Genomic DNA, 10,889 nt, shown 5'->3' on the forward strand with positions numbered 1-10,889 from the left:
ACCAGGAACTCCTCAGGATTCCAGCCATCTTCTATTGCAATGTTTATACTAGATGAGAGAATTTACTGGTGTCTCTTTTCTTTTATGGACACTGATTCCAACTGGCTCCTCTTACGATTGTTGCTGGGTGTTTATAAGGAGCTAGAACCTTTGATATCACCAACTTTGCTGAAAGCCTTTTTAACTTGGTTCTCATACGTGAAGATTTTGAGCACACAAGCAGTCTCAGATTGGAACTTTTAATTTCAATTACAAAACTGAGTCCTTTCAAATTGTAGGCTTCCAAAATGATAGGAGTGATTAGACAAAATACAAGTGCTCTGTCACTTAATTAGCGAAATCTAGTCACTGTAACATCTCATCATAAGAGCTTTGTACCATGATGTTTCCTCTATGAATAGCAAAATGTTTGAAACTTGTTCTAATGGCTTTATTTCCAGAACATCTTTCCTTTTAAAGAAATAATGCTCCAGAATTGTGATCTCTTTAGTTTTCACAATTTCCCCATAGGACAAGCATTAGGGAAAGGCATTCATTGTGCAATGAAATTACTCTATCTTTTAAAAAAAATTTCTTCTTATGAATTTAACAAACATCAACAAATAAGAACATTTATATGAAGAAAAGAGAAACAGCATATGAAGTTGTGAATCTCCATTAAATATATACAGCTGAGATTTTTGTTTTGTTTTGCTTTATATGTAGTACTGGGTCTGGTTGGTGGAGAAATATTTGTTGAGCTTTTCCTGTAATTTTAAGGAACTATTATCTGTGCTTGTCTAATATTTTCTGTAAGCTTCTAACTCCCTCTTCATTGTTCAGTTTAAAGCTCTTCTCAAATGTAAATTCACCAAAATAATAGAAGGCCACTTCAGCCCTTCCCCCTACCCCTCCTCCACTTGTCTGGTTTTTAGCTTTCCAAAGTGGATGCCTGATTCCTGATTCCAGTCACATCCAGGTGGGTCACTCCTTGATTCCCCCCCACCCACCCCCCAACTGCTCCCTGCACAGGAGGTGGGCTAGGTTCCTTCTGAAGTTTTGGTCAACCCCATCTTCTATGCTGGATCCGTCTTGATCCAGTCACCTCCTGGATATTTCCTTTCCCCTTTCTTTTTTCCCTTTCTTTTTTTTTTGTTGGCTTTTTTTGTTGTTTTTGCAAGGCAATGGGGTTAAGTGGCTTGCCCAAGGTCACATAGCTGAGGGCAAATTTGAACTCAGGTCCTCCTGACTCCAGGGCCAGTGCTCTATTCTCTTCACCACCTAGCTACCCCCTTTTTCCCCTTTCTTAACTGTCTTTGCTGTTAACTTTAAACTTTTTAGTAACATGAATTTTTTGTAATAACCTGTGAACCTTTTGCAGTAACCTGTGAATTAAAATCTGAGCCTTTTCTTACCCTCTGAGTAGAGTTTGATGATTTCTTCACCTAAAAGGAACCACAGCATCTCCCACTCCATTTGCTCTGGCAATGTGATAACCTTTATTCTTTGGGTCTCTAAGCTGGTTCTTTAACCAGCCTACATTCATATCGAAAGGTTAAGAGTTTCCAGAAGTTCTGCCATACTGCTAAAACTTATTCTCTCATGCTCTTAGGGCTAACCCAGGTTGGGGTTATTATTACATAGCCCCCACTGCTATTTTTTTCCATTTTATAAATAGTCAAGATGAACCCATTAACTTTTTTAAAAATTTTATTTAAGGCAATGGGGTTAAGTGACTTGCTCAAGGTCACAAAGCTAGCTAATTATTAAGTGTCTGAGGCTGTATTTGAACTCAGGTCCTCCTGACTCCAGGGCCAGTGCTCTACCCATTAATTCTTAATCACAAAAACTAAAGAGAAAGCAAAGCAAGAATAATAACAAAATATTTCCCTATAAACACACATTCGCCCAAGGATGCACATGAAGTGGGGGTGGGAGGGTGAATGGAGGGGATCCTTAAGGATCATTACAGAGTGGCACATACTTAGTGGCTGGGGCAATTTACAGCTCCAAATTTCAGGCGTTGATGCCCATTGGTTCTGTCAGGGACAGTCTGCAGAACATTTCACTAATGGGTAGATTGATCCTCTTTGGAGGCTCTCCAGCTGAATGGGGCTGTTCCACTGCTAGTTGTTCTTATAGATTGCTGAAGCAGTGTTAAGCTCTTTTAGCAAAACAGAAATCCTAAGCCCCAGATGACTCCTTTGACTAGATTCTCAGAGTGGCAAGTGCAATGCAAACTCTAGAGTTTATATCCAAACCCAAATGGAAATCTGAGCCCTAAGCTCAGTCAAATCCAGGCAGCAGTTAGCAAAGCTTCTTCTTCCTCCACTTAGCTCTTGCAGGTGACAGGACAAGGCCTTTGTTTCTCTAGTCAGCTCTTCCATGCAGCAAATCAAAAGGCAAGCTCTGAGGTCCCTGCTTGGTCCTAGCTCTGAGGTCTGTTCTGATGCACTCAGAGCACTGTTCTTGATCAAATCTCTCATTCCCAATCAGAATCTTCTTTGTGAAATGGCACCTCTATCAACGTGACAAACCAAAATTAACATTTTAGCCAATCAAGTCCCTAGGCATTTGTCTCAATTACCCAGAAGTTCCAGGTTTGTGGATTTATCACTTATCAATCTCAAAGTGCTCATATCCATCACATACAAATTAGATGCTGGAAAATGAAGCATTGTAGCTATCTTAATTTTGATTTGATAGCTTTTCTTTGTGGCTTGCTATCTCTGTGTTTCCCTTACAATTACCCTTTCCTCTTCTGTCTATTAATAAAGCTTTCCAAATCAGAAAGGGAGCCCAAGTTTCATTTTTATTTTAAATTTAACACAGCAATTTCTGCATTGCTTTTCCGTAGACTATTACATTTGAAAATTAAAGTAAACTGAAGGGCAAACTAAGCACATTCAATTTATTGGTAAGGCTAGCAAACTTTTTGTTTGCTTCTTTCTTTTCCCAAACAACCTCAAATTCATCAACAATCATTTATTTTGTATCTTAAAAAAACCTTTTGACTACATCTAAGTAGATACACTAAGACTTTGTCATTCAGACACAGCAAACATATTTTCAAGTTTCTCTTCAGAAACAGGAAAAGGAGGAAAATTCAATTGTACCATAAACAATGATGACAAAAAAATGTTCATTTGCCTTTCTAAAGCATCGTTTGTTCAAAAAAAAAATTTAAGGCTATCATGCTTTTCCCTACTGCTTTTTTTAGTCCCAGAATCCCCAAGGTGCAAGTTAGTATTGGGACAAAGGCACAATTCCATGTGGCATGGCCAAAATTACCTGATTCTCAAGGAATCCAGATATATATATATATATATGTGTATATATATATACATATATATATATATATGTATATATATATACACATACTTGAAAACCACTGCAATCCCATCCCCTTGTGTGGTCACTAAAGAATTTGAACAGCAGACTTCTTTTACCCATGGCACCTTAACTTAAAAAAGAACTGATGATATCTTAAGCTGAATCAATCTTTTGCTTATTTCAGTGGATATGCAGATAAATAGAACAGATCTATGTAATTAATTAGACATGCAGAGAAGGCTAAGGGTTGCAAGGCAAAATGAAAAATCAAGGGCCCAATCTGTCACACATTTTCATCAGCTTCATTAAACAATTTTGTGTAAAAATATGACATGAGGTAATATCCTGAGAGCAAGCTCGAGCCCGCGGGACAGAGAGCCAGGCTGCGGGCGGGCCGGGCTGCAGGCAGACGGCGCCGAGGCGGGGCCGAGGCCAGGCGGTGGTTGAGGTGGCAGCCGGCGGGCCTGGCCAGTGTCAGCGGCCAGCCCGTGTGTCTGTCGCTAGCTGGGCAGCATGTCGGTGGCCCGGCTCAAGAAGCAGTTCTACAAGGCGAGTCAGCTGGTCAGTGAAAAGGTTGGAGGAGCTGAAGGGACCAAGCTTGATGATGACTTCAAAGAAATGGAGAAGAAAGTGGATGTTACCAGCAAGGCTGTGGCAGAGGTGTTGGCGAGAACCATTGAGTACCTTCAGCCCAACCCAGCCTCCCAAGCCAAGCTGACCATGCTCAACACTGTGTCGAAGATTAGAGGGCAAGTGAGGAATCCTGGTTATCCACAGTCAGAAGGGCTCTTGGGCGAGTGCATGATTCGTTATGGAAAAGAGCTTGGAGATGAGTCCAACTTTGGTGATACCCTTTTGGATGCTGGTGAATCCATGAAGCAATTAGCAGAAGTGAAAGATTCTCTAGACATAGAAGTCAAACAGAATTTTGTGGACCCCCTTCAGAACCTCTGTGATAAAGACCTAAAGGAGATACAGCATCATCTGAAAAAGCTTGAGAGCAGACGTCTGGATTTTGACTATAAGAAGAAGCGGCAGGGAAAGATACCATAAGAGGAGCTTCGTCAAGCAATGGAGAAATTTGAAGAGTCCAAGGAAGTGGCAGAGACTAGCATGCACAATCTCTTGGAGACTGATATTGAGCAGGTGAGTCAGCTCTCAGCCCTGGTAGATGCCCAGTTGGATTACCACAGGCAAGCTGTGCAGATCCTGGATGAGCTGGCAGACAAGCTAAAGCGCAGGATGTGGGAAGCCTCTTCCTGTCCCAAGTGGGAATACAAGCCAAAGCCTAGAGATTCCTATGACTTTGGAGAGCCTGACCAGTCTAATGGAGGTTTCCCTTGTGCCCCAGCTCCCAAGATCACAGCTTCTTCCTCTTTCCAATCCTCTGACAAGCCCATCTGGAACCCCGTCAGGAGTATGCCTCCTCTGGACCAGCCCAGCTGCAAGGCTTTATATGACTTTGAGCCTGAGAATGATGGGGAACTGGGCTTCCGGGAGGGTGACATGATCACACTGACTAACCAGATTGATGAAAACTGGTACGAAGGCATGATCAACGGCCAGTCAGGCTTCTTTCCCCTCAACTATGTGGAGGTGCTGGTCCCACTACCTCAGTGAAATGGCTGCTCTCCACACCTCCCTCCCTGTCCTCCCTTCCTTCTCTCTCCTGCTCCTCCCCCTAATGAGGAAGGCCAGGCCTGATCTCCTGCATTCCATTTTGTTCCTGTTGATACAAGAAGACAAATGGGATAGTATTAATCCTGCCCATGCCCAAAGGGCATAAGATTATCTGAACTGGGCATCCTCACAACTCTCTCTTTCCCAAGGATTTGGTACTTCCTGGAGAGACCACAAGGAGCTTGCTGCCTCCTTCCCCCACCCTCAGTCCCTTTGGCAAGGGTTCAGGCAGCAACTCCCCTTAGGTCTGGTACCTGTGGTCAGGCTCAGCCTGCCCTGAGCAGACCAAGAAGTGGATGCTACCTAGTTGAGTTACAAGTTGAGTCTAGGCAAAGAAGGATGAGCCAGTAAGTTTTAATCAGTATAGGGGGGGTCTTGTGTTTATGGTGATGGAAGCAGAGAAACAGTTTGTTCGAGTTACCTGGGTTTGCATAAGACACTAGTGACCATCCAAGCTTCTTTTGGTAGACATCCTTCCCTCCTTTTACCTCTTCCATCTCTAGACTTTGTCCCTTCTTCATTCCCCCTCCACTTGCTGCTTCTGAGGGGCCTGGGTGGACAGGACTCGTTTACTCAACTGACTCCTAGCCATGCTCCCTCTCTGTCTCCAAACTCTCAGTTGGGACTGGACTGGGCTGTGAGGCTCCCATGCAAAGGGATAACACTAAGGTGCTCTTTGAAACACTAAATTTCCTTTCCAAATGCTTCCTTGCCTGAGCAGCCATCACTCCCCTACTTTGGCCTAATGCCAGGGAATTTTCAGAGGCTGTCCTCGAGTTCCCTGGTCTATAGCCATAGAAATTCTCAACCTCTCACCTTGACCTGAGGCCCTAGCTATCACTTGTTCCCATTCTTTGAGATCAAATTGACTTGTAAGATTCTGCCCCTTTCTCTGAACCAGACTGGGAAAAGACCTGCAATGTCAACTAAAGTAGTAGCAAGTGTATTTCCTGTGGCCACCACCAAGAATCTCCTAAAAAATGTTCCGGGTGGTCTTTAGGAAAAGGAGGAATACTATGGAAATAGCTCCATCTGCTCTGTTCTTCCCCCTGCTGGCCTGAGACACTCTCTTCTCTGCTGGCTGTGGCCAAAGGTTGGCAGCTGAGTCATGAGGCCACAGGATCACTGAGGTCTGAGGACCCAAGCACAGGAAAGCCAACCCCCCTGACCCATGGGGGCTGTCCCTAGCATGCCTTGCTTGTTTGCAGCCTTCTTGGAGGTTGGATGTTAGACTTGGGCTGGGGTCGGGGATTATTCCTGCAGACACCAGTTGGATCCCTATGGAGGTTATGGCCTTTTTGCCTCAGGTTCTGCTGCCTTAACTGGCTGAAATAAGAAATTTGATATTCTCCCTCTTATTTTTCCTTTTCTTTCTCCTTCTCCCCCTTCCCCTCCCCCTTCTTATTACCTCTACCCCTCCTCTTTCTCTCTTTTCTTCTTGACAGGAGCTAATGTTAGGTATAGCAATGTGAACCAGGCTTTGCAGACTTCTGTACTATGGTAGTTTTGAGGTGGAAGTAAGAGGTATTTGTTCCATGATCTGACTTAAATTCTCCTGATTGGTGACCTTCTGATTCCAGGAGCCAGGCTTGACCACAGCCCATTGGAGGCAATTGGGTCCCAGATAGCTTTAGCATTGTCCCCTTGTGGCTTCTCTGACCAAAAGGCCAAGCTTTGCATAGACACCACCTGCTTGGGATCCTGAAGATCAGCCAGGACCAGCTGGGAGGGGGAGGGGGAGGGGGAAGGGCCTGGAAAAAGCCAGAGCCACATAGAACCCCCCCATTACCCTCTGCACCCCAGCCCCCTCCTTCAGCAGCACTTCTGCCCCTTCATACTCTTCTCGAGTTGTCTCCTTTGCAAACACTGCCTCCCTCTCTTTGCTCCTTTTACCTGGCAGTGTGACAGATACAGAAAGCAATGTATCCTTTTAACTTTTCTTTTAACTGAGCATGTTGATGTATGTTACTCACATGGCAGCTGCTGTTACATTGGCACTGCCAGAGTCGTCCTTCCCCACAAAACATGGGACCACAGGAGCCAGCTGAGGCTTCTGCCTCTCTGGGTTGCCAAGCCCCCACAAATCAACCTCCTCCTTTGAAAGGTTAAGCACAAAGAGTTTGATGAACTGAACCCTCCCTGAGAAACCTGCCAGACTTCATGGTGGCATCTCTTCCCTATCACTTCTTTATGGTTTATCACTCTACCCCTAGTCATCTCCCTTTTTCCCTGTGTCGGCATCTCCTGCCTCAGCCCCAGCTGAGCTGTCTGAATTGGGTCCCTAAGGTTCTGAAGGCTCCTGGGCCAGCCCCAAGAGTCACAATATAAAATAGTTTCCCAAGTTACAGTAATGCAAGAATACCTATAGTCCCAATCTGGAGTCCAGTGGTGCCACCCAGCCCTCCACAAACCTTTTGGCTTCTATCCCCTCAGTTCTAGAGTATGAAAAGAGAGGATGGAGGTATAGATTAGCCATATCATCATTCCCTAGGTCATCAGGAGCCACTATTGCATTCAGTTGGGGGGAGGGGGGAGCAGGGCTGTCTTCAGATGATCAATATAACTTTTGTTACAGTTTCTCCTTTGCCTAGAGGCAAATTGAATTGTAACCTTGATTTAAAAAAAAGTTTTAAATGTTTTCTCTTTCTAAAAAAAAAAATATGACATGAAATGCTCCCTAACAACCATCTTTTTGCCTTCTGTTTGAAAATCTAGAACTGGGGGGTGGGGGGGAGAAGTTAGGAGGGAAGCATTTCTCTATTGAGATATAGACAACAGAAATAACTGATTTGATGAATGGAGGGAGTATGTATGATAGATAGATAGAGATAGATAGATAGATAGATAGATAGATAACATATGAACAGAGACACTCAGTAATTACATATTTTCAGCAAGCATTTAAGAGTTGAGTACAGGGGTGGCTAGGTAGGGCCTAGTGGATAGAGCACTGGCCCTGGTGTCAGGAGGACCTGAGTTCAAATCCGGCTTCAGACATTTAATAATTACCTAACTGTGTGGCCTTGGGCAAGCCACTTAACCCCATTGCCTTGCAAAAACTAAAAAAGGAAAAAAAAAGAGTTTAGTACATACAAGAGAGAGATAACAAAGATAAACAAGGAATGGTCCCTGTCCTCAAGGAGCACTGGATTTCTTCATTAACAAGCTTGGAAAGTGGGCAGTTCCCCTTATCCTACGAGTTTACTCAATGGGAGTAGACCATGAAATATAAAATAATGCAATTGTCCTTGTTCTTAGGCTTAAGAAGAAATTTAACGTACTTTATTAGAAGAGATTCACTCTTTTATTGCAAGAAAATTCATGATCAAATGAGATAATGTAAATTATTACATAAATCTTAAATTTGGATATAAATATCAACTATTATACCAGAGGAAGAGATAGGGAATAAGTACAATAGTCATGGGGAAAGCCAAACTCTCACCACCTAGAAAATGATTGCCCCAATTATATAGAACATAATTATATTCTACATATGCTCTATATAATTGTATGTGAAAGTTTATCTACAGGATACAGCTCTAATAAAGGAGGAGTGCATTGACAGATGTGCAACATCTCTTTCCCTCCCACTCCTAAAATTTGGACAAGTTCACAAGACTGTAGATTTAGAGCTGGAAACCACTCCAAGGTCATTCCTTCGTTTTACAATCACTGAGAAAGTTTAGGCTCCTAGAGGTCACACAGAGAGCCCTGACAAAGCCAGAATCTGAAGCCATTTTGAATCCAAACTCTTATCTTCCCAAGGCAACCACCTCAACGCTTCTAAGGCTGCAGTAATCCTAGTCATTAAGCCTCCATCTTCACAATAACGCAGACAAGCAACAACAAATACCGCTCGGCTCATTTTGTTGCTAAGAAAACTAAGCCTCGGAGAAGTCGGCTCTTCTGACTCGGAAACCTGTGCACTTCGCCGCCGCTCCAACCAACTCGCCGTTAGATCTCGGGTTGGAGAGAAGGCGCTGGTTTTGCGGACAATATAGGTAAATTAACCGGTGCCTGGAAGTACAGACGACGCGTGAGTGCGGGCGGGCTGCATTGGCTCGCCCCCAAGGAGAGGCAGGACGGGACGGGCACTCGGAAAGCACCGGCCCTGCTCGCCTTCCAAGTTCGGGTCCTTCACTGCGCCACGGTGGCTGGCCGCTGACCATTCCCCGCCGGTCCTCGCGACCACCGCGGAAGGTCTGTGCGGCCATTATCCCCATCCACCGATGCGGAAGCCGAGCGGAACGGAGACGGCCTGGCGCCCAAGGCCGCCCTTGGAGCGGCGTCGCCCCGCTTCCCCGCGGCGCCAGGAAGCCCCGCCCCCGGAAGCCCCGCCCCCTCGCGCGGGAGACGCCAGTCCTCCCGTGCTGCCCGCCTTCTGCCCGCACTCACCATCATGGGCACGCCGTACCGCAGCGTCTTGCTCTTCTTCAGAGCGCGTCTCACTGAAGGCGCGAACATGACTTCCTTTACTTTTCCGCCCGACTGTGCGGCTCAAGTGCCGGACATAAGGGAGCCCTGGCACGCCGCATTCCCTCGGAATTTCCGGGTGGGGGGACTAGGTCCCTTCCAAACCATTTCCGACCGGAAAAGGCACCGAGCGACTTTTAGGTTCCGGGTGCCCTCGAGACTCTGGTCGCAGTAATTTCAGGGTACTCGAAATCAAAGTTGGAAGAAGCGCAAGGGCTCAGTATTTTGGTTCCGGCTTAACTTGTCTAAAGACTGTGCGGCTAGGGGCTGAATCTAGGATTAACTTTTGGACTATTGAGTCTATTTTTTTTTCTTTTTCATTTTTAGGTTTTTGCAAGGCAATGGGGTTAAGTGGCTTGCCCAAGGCCACACAGCTAGGTAATTATTAAGCGTCTGAGGTCGGATTTGAACCCAGGTACTCCTGACTCCAGGCGCCACCTAGCCGCCCCTATTGATTCTATTCCTTCAAGAAACATAAATATCCAGTAATATGTGGTGGACAGCAAAAATAACATCCCTGCTCTCAGGGAGCTTATGGCTTAGCTTGCGTGGCTGTGCTTCTATAATTAGGGGGATAGAGACCAGATCTGTGATTTCACACTCCGTGGTAAAAAAAGATCAGTCAATTAATGTGAGCGTCATTGTCTTCTGAGACTCGCTAGGAGCACGTGGGGATGAAACCGACTGGTCCAGGGACGGCACAACTAATGTATGTCAGAGGCTGAACTTGAACCAGGATGGCTTCTACCCCCTGGGCCACACTCCTCTCTGTATGATTATGTGTATCGTGAATAGGAGTAGCTGACAGCTATGCAGCTGTTTCTGCAGCAGTTAGGCTATGTGCCCTTGATCACACGGATACTATGAGGTGGGCTTTCAATTTAGATATGCCTACTTCAAAGCACGTTGTTTTTTTAAAGTAGTTTTATATATATATATATGTGTGTGTGTGTGTATGTGTGTGTGTATGTATATATAGTGTGTTTACTTTATAATCATTTTACACAAATTTACACTTTATAATCTTTTACAAGCAAAAATTTTTAAGTAGAAGGATTATAATATAGATGTAATTATCTCTCCAAATACAACTGATGGTGATGATGACAGTAATGAAGATGAAACTTGCCTCCTCGTGACCACAGACGAGTTTTCTTTGTAGAGTGGATAATTTTATCTTTCAAAACATGGTGGAATCAATACGGGAACATTCTAGTCTTCTGTTCTTGCCAACTGGGAAAAATCGGTTCTTGAGGTGGAAATGAATATTCCCTCTTTGAGTTTGTAATCAGAAAACAAAATTTCAAATATAATCTGTCAAATTACTAAAATCTTCTAAAACTCTACAAGAGAAGTCAGGCCAGGAAGGATAACTAACCTCTCAAAAATGCAATATTTCCCATTCTCCAAACATCTGGAGC

General features: G+C 44.5%; 1 protein-coding gene and 1 pseudogene across 1 annotated transcript in view; one reads left to right on the forward strand and one right to left on the reverse strand.

The window, feature by feature from the left end:
• The window catches only part of COX16 (cytochrome c oxidase assembly factor COX16), a 115,062-nt gene extending 105,486 nt beyond the window's left edge, over positions 1–9,576 (reverse strand). The window contains exon 1 of the mRNA XM_074235848.1: positions 9,391–9,576. Coding sequence (XP_074091949.1) covers positions 9,391–9,459 — 69 coding nt within the window. The 5' untranslated portion in view covers positions 9,460–9,576. The remainder of the gene's footprint in view (positions 1–9,390) is intronic.
• On the forward strand, positions 3,825–4,988 carry LOC141522409 (endophilin-A2 pseudogene; annotated as a pseudogene).
• Positions 9,577–10,889: the final 1,313 nt, after the last annotated feature.

Source organism: Macrotis lagotis, chromosome 4 (genome assembly GCF_037893015.1).
Source record: "Macrotis lagotis isolate mMagLag1 chromosome 4, bilby.v1.9.chrom.fasta, whole genome shotgun sequence".
NCBI classification, from domain to species: Eukaryota; Metazoa; Chordata; class Mammalia; order Peramelemorphia; family Peramelidae; genus Macrotis; species Macrotis lagotis.